Source organism: Synchiropus splendidus, chromosome 15 (assembly GCF_027744825.2).
Source record: "Synchiropus splendidus isolate RoL2022-P1 chromosome 15, RoL_Sspl_1.0, whole genome shotgun sequence".
Taxonomy (NCBI): Eukaryota; Metazoa; Chordata; class Actinopteri; order Syngnathiformes; family Callionymidae; genus Synchiropus; species Synchiropus splendidus.
In genome coordinates this window covers 7,642,696-7,659,062 of record NC_071348.1, presented here as the reverse complement: position 1 = coordinate 7,659,062, position 16,367 = coordinate 7,642,696, and the positions used below count along the sequence as shown (strand labels likewise).

Here is a 16,367-nt window from a genome sequence, read left to right as displayed (position 1 = left end):
ATGTGGTCAGTGGCTCCACAAACTGCCTTCAAACATGTTGCAGTTTTGACCCCACGAAACCCCAGGTCTCGTGTCTCTCCTCTGAATCCTTGGCGTGTGTAAAGAAGAGAAGCCAAGGTCAATGCTGAAGGCAAAAGAGTGTGAAGCCATTAATTATAAAACACGGATTCAGAAGGAGGTTAACACCAATTAAACAAGAGCAGCAAGGCAGCAGCAGTTGTTTGCCCATTATCATAAATTTAATTGCAGCTCTCAACAAGGAAAGTTCTTTGTTAAACGCATTGCTTTTCAATTCATGCGTTGATAAGAGTGTCGTATTAACTTGCGCCCAGAGAATACATGAAGTCAGTCAATAAGCAATTGTTAAAATGAAGGTTAATAGTTGTGAAAAAATCTTTACATAGCCAGATATTCACCAAAACAGCTAAAGTCAAGAGACAAACTCTCCATACTGGTTTGATGTGATCCTATTTTATAAGCACACAAGCAACATTCATAAGAAAAGGAAGAGAATTGCAACTATCTGTTCCAGATAGACAAAGCATAATAATAGAGACGTTTGTTATTCAAGAAAAATGTTCCCAATTCACTCAGTCTCCGAAGACCTGTAAGCAATTTTCTCATTGTACAAAGCAGACGTGCCTGGGGTTTAAGCGCTCTGAGGTTTGAGCCAACGCAGCTAGTTTCAGAGAAATTCTATAGATGAATGCAAAATGTTTTGATATTTGAGAATGAATAAATGAAAAGATGTTAATCAATAGAAAATTGTAAATCATTTGCAGTTATTATTATTATTATTATTATTATTATTATTATTATTATTATTATTATTATTATTATTATTATCCAGTCGTGATATATTTAACAGCCTTTCAGCAACACATTTTCAGTCCTATGGTGTCACTTGATGGTGCATTCCGAAAGCGTATGTTTCCCCTTCTGTGTTCAAAAGGAAGGTTCAGGGTTTGGGCGACTTTTGTGAGCTTTCACCTCTGCTTTCTGTTTGATGTCACTGGGTATCATTTTCAGCTCACTCTCAGTACGAAGCGCATGAGGTGGTAAATATACATACTGACAATATCTAGAGCAAAAGGCACATCACTCCATGGCTTGATACGAAGCCCAACCAGCCTTTTTATTTTACGTGTGTTACTACCTACGGCATCTGGTTACCGCTCAGCGCCATGCTACGCAGACCACTGATTTCCACGTCCCTTTTGGACACCAAAAATACTTGACCTTTGATGTCTTGAGTGAGAATGCGTTGATTCCCCACCATCAGTGACGTGGTGGGCTGGATCCAGAGCTTGAGTTGGACACTTCACAGTCTTCCTCGAGTGCTTTCAGCCCCACACAAGCCAAGCTATTTGTGACACCATTTCTGTAGTGACTCCAACCCTCTGTCTCACACTTCAGATTTCTTTTTGTTCTTTGTACGTTCGCTAATGAAATTCCTTTCTGCGCACCGTCGGCTTTGTGGAATGGTGAAGAAATGCGTTCCCCTGACTGGTTCATGTGTCTCTCTGCTGCATTATTAAAGCATTATATCATTCCAAGAGCTAGTTGCTGATTTTGCAGTATTGCTCCTGGAAAGATTCGAAGCCCAATATCCTGGAGCAGTGTTTTTGAAGGGTAAACACGACCAAGCGTTGCGATATAGCTTTGATTCATGTAATATACATTACAGACTGATCTGCTCAATAGAAATGTATAGTATTCAAGGTCAAGATTCCAGATAAAAGCTAGTGCTGTTTGTGGGCGATTTTAAGCTGTAATATGAAGATGTATATGTAAATTCACTTTTGTTCTTTGAAGGCAACTTTTATTACATAGCAGAGGTCTACCTTTCATCTGAAACACAACGCCAATGCACTGGTAGAAAAGAAAACAGACCAGGGATTCATTTTCTGACTTTCTGACTCACACGCAGACAAATGGAACCAATCTATATTGGAGTTAACCGCACTGGCATACCTTCACGTTCACCTCGCTTAGGTCTTTCATCTGCTCGACTTCATCTCCAGGTGGCTGAGGCACCGGGCCCGACAGCTTTCATTTATTTATTTATTTGTTCTTCTGCTGCTGTTTACTCCCTGGGATCAAAAGCAAATCGTCAACACGAGATTTTGATCGCCGACATCTTGACAGCAAAACTTGAACCGTTCTGAAATTGTCTGTGCAGTTGAAGATGGAAGAAATCCGATGATGTTAAACGCAGACAAGACAGAGTTGTAGGGCAAAAGTCACTGTGGAATCATGGGTGGATTTATGTCTTTGTCTTTGTTGGTTCTGCTTTTGTTTTGATAAAAAGTATTCATATACTTTCATGACTTTTAATTCAAGCAGAATCAATGAAGCTCGCCTTGCGTATGGTACATTATGTCGTGTGACTTTTGTTTTGTTTTGTTTGTTACTATATTCAAATTCAGTCCAAAAATAATTTGTAAATGGATAAATAAATATTCCATTTAAAACAGTAGCCAAACAGATGTCTCCCATCACTTGAGCTGGATGATCCCAAAATATAGTTTACCTTTGTTTTAATAATATTTATTAAACAAGCACGCTCACATGTTTTGGTGCCTTGTTTACATCGTAGGTGTTTATTGTTTTATTTTGTTGTTTGGGCCGATTGTTGTGTTATTACTCGATTATGCTTGTGATTTTTGAGACGCTCTTTTGAATGTGTTTTTGTTTTCAACTTCCCCTGAAGTCTTGGTTATGGATGAAAGGAAATGTGGCTATAACCTCCCAATAAAGTTACTAAAAGATCAAAATTTTAAACTCAAAATACCACTTTTGTAAGGTCAATCTCCGCCCTCAACCGTGTGTATCCTGGCTTGTACTGTAACAGTCCTTGAGAAGACCTTGCTTTGAGTTGCTGCCAGTGTGTGTGAAAACACATCTCCCCAACAGATGGTATCTTCTCTGGTCATACCATCCCACTGACCAGACTGCCTTCCAGGGCTTGGCCACCTCAGGCGCCAACCCAGCAGGCTACTGGCGACGGCTCATCATGCCCACTAGATTCCTCTTTATGAATTTAGGTTCCACAAACTGCCTTCAATTGAAGGTCAATGTCTTTCCCGGGCTATTTCAGCAGATTTTGCTCAACACGTTGCTGAGGAATATCAGATTTGACATTGGAAAAAATAGTCTGTGCTGGTTGTTTCACGTTGTGTAGCCTGACCCTTATTTGGACCAAATGTAAGTTGGCAGTTTTAAAACTGTGCAGTTGGAGAATTGAGACAGGACTGTCAGCGAGTGGTGTGCTTGAGTTGGACAGTCGGTCTGACATGTTTACCCTGCATTTCCAGAGTGTTTCCTGGCGAAGCAGTTGTCGTCTATAACAGCACTGTCACGTTGATCAAACTCTAAGCAAAGTTTTGCTTACACACACTCTCAAAAACATCAGCTCACATCTTTCAATTTTTCATTTAAATCATAAGTCAAACACCATAATAACCTCCTTTTATTTTCATAGTTTACAACCATCTACTGAGAAAAAGAGGCGCTCTACAAAACCCCAACAAATAAGTCAAAATTTAAATCCAAAGTGAATTATTAAAATGAAATACTTCTTTCCCCACCACTCCCTACTTGCTGACTATATTTACTGTTAAAAAGAAAAAGAAAACAAACAGATTTTGATATTATTTTTGTTAAAAAACGATGACAATAATAAATATTTCAACGACTAGCGCAGTTTAAATCGTCCAAGCTTCATCTCTAAGCACTCTAAAATGCTAAGCCACACTGAAGCACTGTTGAAACGCGACCCCTCAGTCTGAGACTCAATCGACCAGTTTTCAGTTAGTGATTCGTGAATCAATTACAGTTGGACCTGCAAGATTGTTGGGAGCATGTCACAGAAAACATAGACTTGACCTCCAGCGTAACTACGAATGTTTATGTACTACACAAAATGCTGGTAATGTAAAACCGACTGCACGGCTCGTATAACAAAACGCCTTTTTGCCATTGAAACTGATGCATCTGTAGATGGGTTTCTTGATGACTCCATCAACTCCTCCACTTCGTCTTGTTTCAGTTTGCTGGCCTTGAAGCTATTACTAGCGTATGATAGAACGGTGCGCTTCTGACTAGAAAAGGGCAAATAAATCAGATGCTGCTGAAGGTCTTCATCCTTTTTTGGAGACAGCAGATGTATGGCGAGTTGTCCTCACTGTCGTGTTAGAATAAATGTCCCGTCTTCGTTGCAATGCTTAAAAATGAAACAAGCCGTCTGACCTGCCGAACGTCACACACCCTGTGTGTCGACATCTGTCGAACAAGTTGTTTGCCAAGCACATGATTTATTTCCTGCATTGTGACTGGCTGACGTGCAGGCAACATCCCAAAAATCATGTTTTCTTTATTAGGCAGATACAAAAAAAAAAGTCTTCGGAATGAGTCGGGGTTACTTTGTCTGTCAGACCAGGGAGTTGAACACTCTTATACAACGTAAATGATTAACGTGTGTTAGAAAGTGCCACTGAATCCTTCATTTGAAGTTCTGTTTACTTATTTTATTTATTTATTTATTTTTAATTCCGATCACTGCCGTTGGTTGTGACATCATCCTCTTGAGTTCGTAAAAAGGCACAGTCGAGAAGTTAAATCCGGAGTTGAGCTATGCGAACTACGGCGAACCCTGCTCGCTTGAAAGCCAAAAAGTCATCAAACTGACACGTGATCTTCCTAGCGCAGCTTGATTCCAATCTCACAAATGACACCAAACAAGCTGTAGCTACATTGTGAGTTATTAATGATGTTGTGGAAACTTGCAGAGCAGGAGTCGGAGACGGTTTACCTCCGGAGGAAGTGGTTCTGTTTTCAAGCTTGGCTCACATTAAACATTCACATGACTTTTACCATGAATTGGCTTCCAGAAATAGGAACGAGTGACAACCCTCGATAACAGGCTTCTAGTCTACTCACTACTCCTGGCACTGAGGTCTCTTTTTTTTTTTTAGCTCACAGTCGCTCCCAAGCAGAAGCGAACAAGCACCTTTTTAGACTGAGCAGCCGTCCGCTAGAATTTGTCACAAGCAAGTGAAGTAATCACCACTTATCGCTCTGCAGAAAATGTGGAGCGTTTAATATTTATAGCCAGTTGGAGATAGTAGTGAACGTAAGTTTGGAGGCAACCAGAAAAGAAAAGAAAAACACGGAAGTAAATGACAACACGGCGAATAGGGAAGGTGACCAGTGAGCTGGTTTCATTGCTCACCATTTTTTTTCTGTGAAATATTGGTGCGTAACATAACGCTTTTTGTCGACTCATGCATTTTAAGAGATACTAAGTTTAAGAAGGAAAATAGAACTGGTTCATACATAAGCTGCACCGGTCTATAAGCTGCGGGTGCAGTGGTGCTGTCTGCATCATAGAAAGGTCAGTGGTGCTTAAAAATGCAAGGATCACTTCTAAACTAGTTTTGAAAACAGCGCCCAGCATCGAGACTGACTCATGAAACAAACTCAGCAATGTTCTGAACTTGAACTCCTCTATTGTTGACATTAAAGCACTCAAAATGTGCTGTTTTCGCCGGCATGTCCGAAGAACCGACACCACAGCCGGTCTCAGCATCTGCTTCCCACCTCTGGTTTTAAGTGCTTTAAGGTAAATATAACACCTGTGATTTCATTGGTTTGATGTGACAGGCTCAATATTTAGCCTGGAAAGATCAATATATTAGCTGCGTTGTTGTATTAGCTGCAGGATTCAAATGGCGAGAAAAAAGTAGCGGCTTATGGTCCAGAAATTATGGTATTATTAAAGCCCTTAGCCGCAACATGGAACTCGACACGCGAAAGAAAGTTTTTCACTCTACTGAAATGCCAGCGGGTCAACAAGTATCGCCAAAGTCCACCTTTGGTGTCAGTACAGGATGCAAAACATCCCTTTCACAGCGTCAATACATTACGGTATGGGAGTGAGGATGGGTGGTCTCACCTCTTTTTCAAATTGTCTTTGCAATTTAAAAGATTTGAAGATTTTTTTTTAACTCTTCTCTTGTCTGCCTGCCTGAAAATAAGTTAATTGTTGAAGAAAAAAAAATGACAGACAGATCTGATCTCCATCATAATCTCAGATTGTGAAAAGGTTGCAGTGTTGATTCATGCATTCACACTGAAGAGATAAGCCAAAGTAAATCACTGACTGTATCAGGCGACTAGAAATGTCATTGTGAATATTTACAATTGGCAGAAATCGTGTGTCATGCGACATGCAGATGCCCTTTTCCCCACACGCACAGCTGTGTTCAAAACACCTTCAGATTTCTTCCGTGTTCAAAACACCTTCAGATTTCTTCCTCTTTTTTCTCGGGCGTCATTTGCTAAGACACTTCTTTCTAAAGACGTTCTATTTCCCTCCAGCCTTGTGTTTTAGTTTTGTTGTTTTTTTTTCGTTCTTCATACTGACAAAGGTCTGCAGACAATTTGTGTCCGATCACCAGATTGGCCTCACAAATAACTATGAGCAGCTAAAGTGCGTGACTTGCGGCCAATCTCCTGACAATTTCAAAAAGCGGTTTAGATCTGTACGGTACTTGGAGCAAAAGGTTGTCTGGGTGTTTATTTTGCTCTTAGCCAGAGAGAGCGCTTTGGGTGAGTGTGATCTGAATTCACCGACACGCGCTGGAAGGATAATAACTTTTTCAGTGGCAGATTCACCAACTCGGATCATGAGGTTGCCACCCAGATAAAAAGAGAGACCTGTGAGTTGCTCTCTGTCTGTAAAACTGTCTGGCCTGCAAAACTGGAGGATTCATGAGTATTTAAAAGCAATGCTACTATGATTATAGACCATAATTATTCAAGTATGTCAGTAAGGCTGCGAGGGCACGTGCAACCATGTGCCCTGAGTCTGGTCCTCTTGAGGTTTCTGCCTCAAAGAGAGCTAGTGAAGCAATAATCCGAAAGGTCAAGTACGCATTATAGACCATTGTATCATATGTAATTTCCTCCCAGCTTCTTGCTTTCTGTGTAGGCAGTGTTGGACTTTTATGAGGGTGGACCTCATGCCTATATTAGTGTAAAGGCTCAAGCGCAGTTCTGACTTGCCTCTTCCCAGAAGAATATATTTAAATACAAACACAACAAACCAAATATTGGTCGGGGATTTGGGCTTCAAGTTAGAATTGAAAACACAACTTCACTCTTTCTGTTACAAACCAAACACATGCCTATATTCCTACTCTTTTCTCCAGCCTCTCACCCTCAACCCAGCCATCCAAAACAAATGGCGAATACCTTTCCCAGGACTCTGAACCAAACTTAAACTCAATTGTAATGGCTGAGTTATTGTGAGGTTTAAGGCTGTGTCCACTTGCCAATCGGTTCTGAGCACCCTCCGACAACAAAGTGAAGTGACTGACGTCCCTAAGAATTGGGACAACACTTGACGTCACGCGTAAAGACAACATGCCATTAACTGTCCTGCTGTCTTTTGTTTTCTGCATATCCAGTGTTGGGGACGCTTTGGAAATGCCAGCTCCAGCGTTTTTGCAACCTCTTGCATTGGTGCTGATCATCTCACTTGGTTTGGTGAACTAACAGAGATGAAATGGGCGGAGTCGACCGTTGTTTGTTCAGAAGAAATAAAAACATACTGTTGTACATACATGTTGTATTGTTTATGTTATTGGACACGGTCGACCATTTGGGTGGCTAACGTGTGACACGAAAGAAAGTAAACAAACGGAAGAGTAGTCTTCAGTGCTAAAACTTCCCTGTTGTCCGAGCCAACATTGTTTTAAAATCAAGTACTTTGGTATCCTGGAAATCTATCCACACTTCATATTCCCACTTGGTTTCAAGTCAGCTCCGGAGCTCCCTCGGTTTGAAGGGATCATTTCAAGCAGTGAACGGCGAGTGCCCTCGCTCTGAGGAGTATTGGAACACACTACACTTATTCATGAACGTGTAAAACCCAGTGTTATCCCTTGATTTAGAGTACAGTACATAATATACCCGAGTGTGACACCACCACCAGTGGTCGCCCCCATGTTGTTCCTACCCCAGTTGTGCTGGTGCATCGTGCAGAAGACATTTAATGGACCAAGGTTTAGCGGCGAATGATAGTTAACAGGGACAGGCAGATTTGTTGTCGGCACCTTTTACCTGCATACTCCGGCGGCAAAAGAGCCAGTTCTCATTTCCTTCCCTTCTCTTCCTGTTTAATAATAAATGTGAAGTTTTATTTTTTCCATTTTTCTTCTTATCTCTGGCTGACATTATGTTTGTGTGCTGCTGTGAAGAAACAAAATGTTCTCCTGAAATCCAATACCGTGTAGTCATGTAAAAGTATCATAACAGCAGATGAAGGTTTTACCTGAAGTCATTTCCGAAGCCAAGAATCTTAACTGTTTCGATCATGTTTCTCCCACCACCACCTTTTTTGTTCCATAACCACAGCCCATTTATGAACGTACCAAGTTGGTAATTGGTACTATGAAAAGACTAAAAGGAGTAAAGGGCCCTTCAAGACATGAGAGGAGTTCAGAGACTGTTAACATGGCGTAACCCCGTCCCCCTGACACGTGTCAGAAACACAACTCCCTGTCTCCCCAAACCAAATTTAACCAAGAGCGGCAAGATCATGTCAAGTTGTTGTGTGTCATCCGTCTCCCCTCTCATCCCGCAGCTCTGTAGGCAACACGGTGTTTTGCACATTCAATTTCCTGGGTTTAAATCTGACACCCAGGTTTTGTTTTCATCCTCCCGTCACCAAACCGAATATGATAATGTCAGTCGGGAATTGCTAGATGAAAAGATTTCGCTTTCTTCTTTTACTTATTTAATTTTTTTTTTTTTTTTATTCCACCAATGAGGTAGATAGAGCACAAGATGTGTAGTTTGGAACCAACACAGCATGAATAATGTAATGAAATCATCTCTTTTAAGGGGTTGTTGAGAGAGAAACTGAGCTTTGAAATTTGACTTTCTGTTATGTCGCTGATCATTGATGTATACGTGCGGCCAAGATGCGTAAAATGCTGTCGAATAAACTGGATTTTCCCTCCTCAATCTGTTCACTGTGGGAGTTACATATCCTTGCTTGCTGTGTTCTGTAAACAATTTGTGTCTGACTGAAACAGACAATTTAGTAGTACTAAATCTATGTGAATAATTGTTGCTAAATAAAGTCTCTCTTTCCAGCTTTGAAGAAAGGAAGATTCTGGATCACTCCGGACCCCTACCACAACGACGACAACATCCAGATAGGACGGGAGGTGAAAATATCTTGCCAGGTAATGTCAATGGAATCCTCTTGGAATTCCAAATATGGATCCCAAGTTGAACATTGACTGCGTGGTTCAGGTGGAGGCGACGCCCCCGGAGGAGCTCACATTCAGCTGGCTGAAGAACGGACGGGCACTGAGGAGCTCGGAGCGGATGGTCATCACCCAGACCGACCCCGACATCTCCCCCGGGACCACCAACCTGGACATTATAGATCTTAAATTCACAGATTTCGGCACGTACACCTGTGTGGCGGCGTTGAAAGGAGGTGGCATTCCTGAGATCAGCATAGATGTCAACATTTCCTCCACTACTGGTGAGTCTCACACCCCTTAGTGTCATGAAGCATCTTCACACCTCCCTCGCCATTTCAGACATGACATTCTCACAGCGCAGAAAATAAAACTTCAACATTCATTTCAATCCACTTCACAGCACATAAGAAACAAGCTGGGCTGTTCGACATTCATAAACATAGGTGACATTAAGTCCCTTTTTTTCTTCAGCTCCACAAAAATATTTTTAAACCGGCACCTTTTAGCCACATTTAGGGACACTGCCTGCACCAGCTTGTAGTGACGTGACAGTAATATCAATGAAAATAAGACGGCAGAAAATTCCATGCCTAAAGCATTCTAGAAGAAATTTTCCAGAACATATGAGTCTATGTTTTTGCAATTAAGCTCAATAGTGATAAAATAAATAAATGCTATAGTCATAGTAATAATAAGTAGGTAACAAAGTGAACCATGAATTACTTCGAGAATAATGGAAATTATTTTTATTTTTATTTTTTTGTTATTATTATTATATTTTTTGTGTTGCTTACGTTTTGGATGACTGCAACACAAGAATCACTAAAATAAAATAAAATAAAATAAAATAAAATAAAAATATTTTGGCTGATGTTGGATGTTTGATTGAACCAAAATTCACTGCAATATTGCATGCTGAATGAAAATAAGGAATACGACCCATGTAGCAAACTACGCACAGATACATAATACAGATACAGTATATCCTATTTTGACCAAGATTTCCTCGAATTTCAGCCATCAGAAATCCTTACAAAAACAGTAAATCTCACACAGGACATAATTAGTAGAATAATGACGGTCTAGTACAAAATAATTCACCGCCATAAAAACATATCTACAAGCTGTGACGTGAGCCTGAGCAGTGTATTTATTGAATGTTCTTCCCTCACATGAGCTTCGTGCTGATGCTCCCATCAGGATTAAGCAGAGTTCACTGCAGCAAAGTAAACCAACTAGCTCTCACTTGAACTCATTTATAACACTCTGCCTCCATGATAACAGAACGCGAGACTGCAAAATAAAATGCTGACCTTTCTGTTTTGTTGTGTTGAACAGAGGTTAGTAGCACATTTAAATCTTTGTGAAAAGCAGTCCACTCTGTCAGATGGCAAAAGAACAGATCAATTTGCCGGATATTTTCTTGGCAGACTATTAATGTAGGATTAAAATGAAGTGCTCTTTAAACCATTTTTGGATCCCGGCCAGTGTTGATGAATAACAGTCTAACTGCGGATGAGATCAATGTGGCTCTGTTTACATGCAGAGTATCATTTCATTGCAAGCTTAAACTTAAAAATATTAGTATTTTCCTGCGAAGTCAATAAGACTCGAGGGAGTGTTCTCTCAAAAGGATAACAACCGCTCACCAACAACAGCAGGTTGAGCAACACAGACTAAAATAAATGTGCATAAAAAATGTCAAGACCCATGTTAATATGATATTTTTTACAAAGCCAGTTTTCATTTGGTTAAATCCACAGCATCCTCAGTCCCTCCGTCTGGCTGTTACTAGCATTGCTCTAACTTCCGTCTGCTTTGGTACAGCGCATGTTGCTAACACGACACACCAAACCAGAGCTGCATCTTTGTACTTTCAATCATGGCATGTTGAATCCCATGGAAACAGACAGCCGCTGTTCATTTTGTCGCTATTATTGTCGATTCAATGGGTAAAAAGACAAAGGTGCTTCGCTAACAATATCACCATGACACGGTAATGAGTGTGCGCATCAAACTTGCTGTCAAACTTCTCAAGCCTTTTGTGTCTCGCCTCGAGCAGGATTGCTGTATGCACTGAAAAAGATGTGCAATAATAATAAGTACATTATGTGAAACATACTTATAAAGGAGTCACAATGGCTTCATCGTAGGTCACGTGTGCAATAAGAATGAGAGGCATTCTATTTTACCTACATGTGTGGGTGAGAACCAGCCACATAGCTGCCCGAAAATATATGTCTATATAGTCACTTGGAAGTAAATTGAATGGTTTTTTTTCCCTAGTTCTGAAGGACGCGTGTTTATAAGCCAAGGAAATCTGGATCACCTCTGAAATGTTCCTTGGCCTTCTGTGACTCAGGGTTCTCCCAAGTACTTCAGCAGCATAGGCAATACATTGTCTATTCAAGGCATCAAATAAAGACAACTTTAGAGGGACCTTTGCGTCCCAGCATAAAGCTTGAGATTAGGCTTTGAATTGAAGCACATATCCTGATGCCCTGGGCAGTGTGTCTCGTAAAAGATAGATGGAGGTTGGGGTCAGGGTTTAGCCAATGGGCAGCATGTACAATGACTTGCACAACTTGTGATGTGTAGCACCTCAAAATAATCGTCAACATTGGACACGAAAATAGTTGGTATTTGACAGCTTGGGACGTAACACTGTCCTCCTTGGTTTCGCAATGGCAGTGTGAACCCCCTGCCCTATATCCCCACTTCCGTTGGCCTTGGCGGAGAGACCTGCAACCTGGCTTTCAGCTAGGAGGGCGTCTGGGCGACTGCAAAACATGAAAAAATGGACGCCCGATTATCGCCAGTTGCTAGGCCGCCAGATGCCGCCATATACCTGTGTAATCTGGCGTCAAGCTACGGTCGATAATCGGGTGTTCATGCCTGTAACCCTGAGAAAAAAAATGCTGGACCCTGCATCATGTTTGGCATCATTTCAATGAAATAAGAACTATACTAAGACTGCGAAATAAAGTGATTATAGAGGCGAAAAACTTTTTATACCTTTATACATGCAAGCATCGAAAGCAATTTAGCACTTTGAAATTCAGAATATGCACGTGATTTGTATTTTTTTATGTTTGGTTTCCTACTCTGAATTAACATTAAAAATATTATGGTAATACTGAGTACATACTACAGGGGAAACATGTTTATTTATTTACTAAGTAGATAGCATAAATAGAAGTCAGTAAAATATGGATCAAATTTATTTCAGTAAGAAACAAATGCACACATACTGTAGTCGTGTGAGAGCTTCGATATTGTTTGCTTGTTGTGTTTATTAAAGTTGGTGGCGAGCGCCTCTGAGCCCTGACAGTGATTCGAGTGAAAGGGTTGACACATCTAATGGAAGAGGAACGTTGGTGGTTATCTGAAATCTGCTGCACGGGGTCAGTCAATGGGCTGCAAACGTGTTGAGATGCACAGATGCCACTGTTCATTACTCCACTGCCCATCGACTCCTCTCAATGTCAGCTGACCGAGGAGAACTATTTTCTGGTTTAGCCACGTCGGGGATTCCCACACGCTTGTGTCGCCTCAGAAACTGGAGATATGTTTTATGCTTTTGCGCTGGCTGCCGTGTGCCCACCACTGATAAGCCCTTTTTGGGGGGTGTTTCTTGTCTTGTGATGGATTTGAGAGCAAGCTCCAATGCTTTGGGCGGGTTAAGGTTACATAAGCACACATCGGCAGTCACATTCAGATGGGCAGCCGTGCTCAATATTCCGCACTGCACACCTCGCTGCCACTCACTTTAGGAACATAAAAGCGGCTCTTCAACTTCGGCTGCATAATTATTGTATGATAATCCTTTGATAATCCCCACGCTTTAAAACAGTGGGATCAATTGCACCTGTCTAGCTAGGTTTCTTATTATCTTTCAAGCATAGCTCGGTAATTTCTTTGGAGTGCCGCGGCGCTGCTTCAGCAAACGCCCTTTAATGTCTAAAGAAAAGATACAACTCAGGCAATAACTGAGGAGCTGACTGATTCGGTTGTGATCATGTGAAATGAAAGTTGTCTTAAGGCTGGTGTAGGATGACTTCTAAGGCCTCACTTGTTCTATTTAGACGCAATGGGTTGTGCGTGAGAGACTACAGAGGTGCTCTGCAGAGCTGCACGTGTCACAATGCATTGCATTTTGCTCCTGCTGGTTACAAATCCTCCAGCTTTACCTGGTTGTGAAGTTGCTGCCTGTAAAGCTCGGCGCTTCCCTCTGACGGCATGAATCAGAGAAGTGTCTTCGGCTTGGCAAAGCCGCTGTGTACTAAAGCGCCTTGTGCCTCTGTTGTCGTATGCCTGCAGCCTGATTTGGGGTGAATAAGCCCTGTTTTTGTTCCTCTGCCTGTTCTGCTGAAGGGAAAGAAGCCTGAGCTGCAATTAGACGCCTTAATAAAAGCGTTTAGAGGGATTATACTGCAAGTCAGCCAGGGCTCCATGCTGGGAAGTGGTTAGGTAGAGACATGGAATTATGTTCCGGCCGTTTCATGTTCTGTCCCGCCACTGGCTTTTATTCCGCTGACCTACGGATCATCTTCACAGCAGTCCTGATCTGTCTCCTTCGATAGTTTATTCTCAAGCTTAAGGGCTCACCCTGTAAGTCAGAGAAAATGCTGTATGAGAAGGAGCTCACAAATCATTTTTGGAATTATTTGTACAACCTTAAGCAATGGAAACAATACCGCAGTGCATTATGGGGATGGTGGGAGCGCTCTTTAATTGTGGATCATAGATGTAGAATATATGTTCACTGTTCATTGTTGGGCATTTTGGCCTTATAGCTTCATTATTAATATTTTTTAAATCTATCTTTTTTAATTATTACCTTTATGTCTTTATAACAATTTGTTTTTCTTTGTTTCTATTGTGCTCTTGCTTTATGTCTTTAATGTTTCTATGCTGTTGTAATAACCAAAATGTCCCCAATGTGGGACAAATACAGGCAGTCTAATCTCATCTACCGTCATTTCTGCTACTTTTTTCTAGACGGTCTGGTGCACGTACGACGCGACTAATATGGATTTTTACAGGCTAAAGATGCATACAGACCAAAAATACTGAGTCTTGTTACATCAAACCGATGAAATCACAGGCGTTTTATTGACCTCAAAGTGCTCAAAATGCTTTGCTTTCGCCCACGTGTCGGCAGCTCTGCCAACAGAGCCGACCTCCTTAAGGACCAGACGAGAAGCAGCAGCTGCGACCAGTTGTGGTGTCAGACAATGAGCGCATCTTGAGCCCTTTAATGTAAATAAAAGATGCGAGTGTCATAACTGCCTAAGAAGGGACCCAGGTGCAGATGACTGCAGGCTGACAGAAGGCACGGACAGCGATATTAAATTAATAAATTTAATACAAAAATCACGACAGTACAAATGACGAAGACAGGAACTGAAGGCGCCGGAGTCAAAACACGAACCGGGAAATACACAGAGGGACTGGGGAAAAATCTGTAACAAAAGAGAGGTGAATCAATGTCAACCTTCAAAAGCTAGGGAGCACACAAAAACGCTCGGATATAAATTCACAAGGTCCAGATCAACTAAAAGTGCTACGTGGAGGAGAAGACTCAAACACGAAGGGAAAAAACCTACACAATCGATAAATGAAAAATGAGTTTAAGAACACTCACGCACGGTCTTGCTAAAGAATTTAGGAGATGAAAACAGAAGCGGAGCAAGAGGAGAAAGTGGAACTAAGAAAGCGGCTGAAGAGAAACTGAAGCGCGCCCAAAAATTTAGAAAACAAAGAGGCATGTTAGTCTCAGGAGATTTACCGAATGACACAAAGTGACTATCTAGCAGCCAGCAGTCTGGAACGCACGAGAAGATATCCACAGAGACGCTGATGACGGGAGGAGCTCCAGCTGCGCTGCCATTAAGCTGGATGGGACACAGGAAAAGGAAACTACCGGGGGTTAACAAAATAAAAGCACACAGAACAGACAGAATAACAGAGCACAGAGTGCAGAACGTGACAGTGAGGAGTTCATGCTTCATTGCTAAGTTTGTCTCATGAGTCAGTCTTGATGCCAGTGGGTGTGGCTAATATTCCGATGTGTCTATGGTTCGGAATTTAAGGTAACCTAATGCGTTGTGGGTCACTAAAGGATCAGCGGCTAGTTTGCACTGTCCTCTCTCCCTACAGGTACCACCATTTAATTCCTGAGGAATCCACCCACAGCCGTGTGGTCACATTGATTGGTTAGCATCGAATTCATTTAGTGAGTAAGCCATGAACGAAGGAAGAGTCTTGAGCACAGGTCATCAGGTCAGGCGTTGAAGTGGAACACCATCAATCTCCTAATGGAGCGCTCCACTGGTGCTTGGTTTCTCTGCCATGAAACCTGGTGATACACAGTTTTTATTAGCTTAAAATCTCCATCATATGTGCTGGTTGACTGGAGAAACATATAGTTGTAGCTGATGTTTTTGCACTGCTTTCTCTATGGACGTCTTCCTGGGCGATGGCTCGATGATCTGATCCTCAGTCGTGTAGCTGGGGTGTTGTTTTCAAATGAGGGCTGGGACGTCTTCGAGATAAAACTTTAATAACCTGCAGAGTAATTGCGTGTGCTGGATTTGTGGCATTTAAAGCCGCTTCACAGCACAAGCCTGATAACAATGTGTTGCTGTTGTGTAACTAAGCGCAAGACTCTGCCGTGGCAACTGCTGGAAAAACATTGATGCTTGGTAAATGTCAATACTGATTATTGGCTGTTGACTTTTCGTAGTGAGACCTCTTGTTCTCGCCGTGGTGCATCATCTCACTGATCATCAGCAGGTACACCGGGGTGTGGGTTGTCATCTGTGCTATTGTGCAGACTTTACAGGATCACTCACTCCATTAGCATCCCGCTAACACCACACGCAGCGTCGCAGTCAAGCTGACGAAGCACTGGAGGAAGTGTTTACCGTCTCAAACAAGGGTTTTCCTGATGAAGAAATGAGCTGGTTTTGATAAATACATTTGTCAAAGGATGCACAAGAAAAGTCCCAGAGAAGAACCCCATTTGCCCCCAGATGAATCTGACATTTTCTGCTGTAAAAAGGATTCAAAATCTGAGTG

General features: G+C 41.7%; 1 protein-coding gene across 5 annotated transcripts in view; it reads left to right on the top strand.

The window, feature by feature from the left end:
- The window catches only part of LOC128746608 (MAM domain-containing glycosylphosphatidylinositol anchor protein 2-like), a 199,944-nt gene that overhangs the window by 106,671 nt on the left and 76,906 nt on the right, over positions 1-16,367 (top strand). For all 5 annotated transcript variants that reach the window (XM_053843781.1, XM_053843779.1, XM_053843778.1 and 2 more), the window contains exons 7-8: positions 9,166-9,257; positions 9,328-9,565. In XM_053843781.1, coding sequence (XP_053699756.1) covers positions 9,166-9,257; positions 9,328-9,565 — 330 coding nt within the window. The remainder of the gene's footprint in view (positions 1-9,165; positions 9,258-9,327; positions 9,566-16,367) is intronic.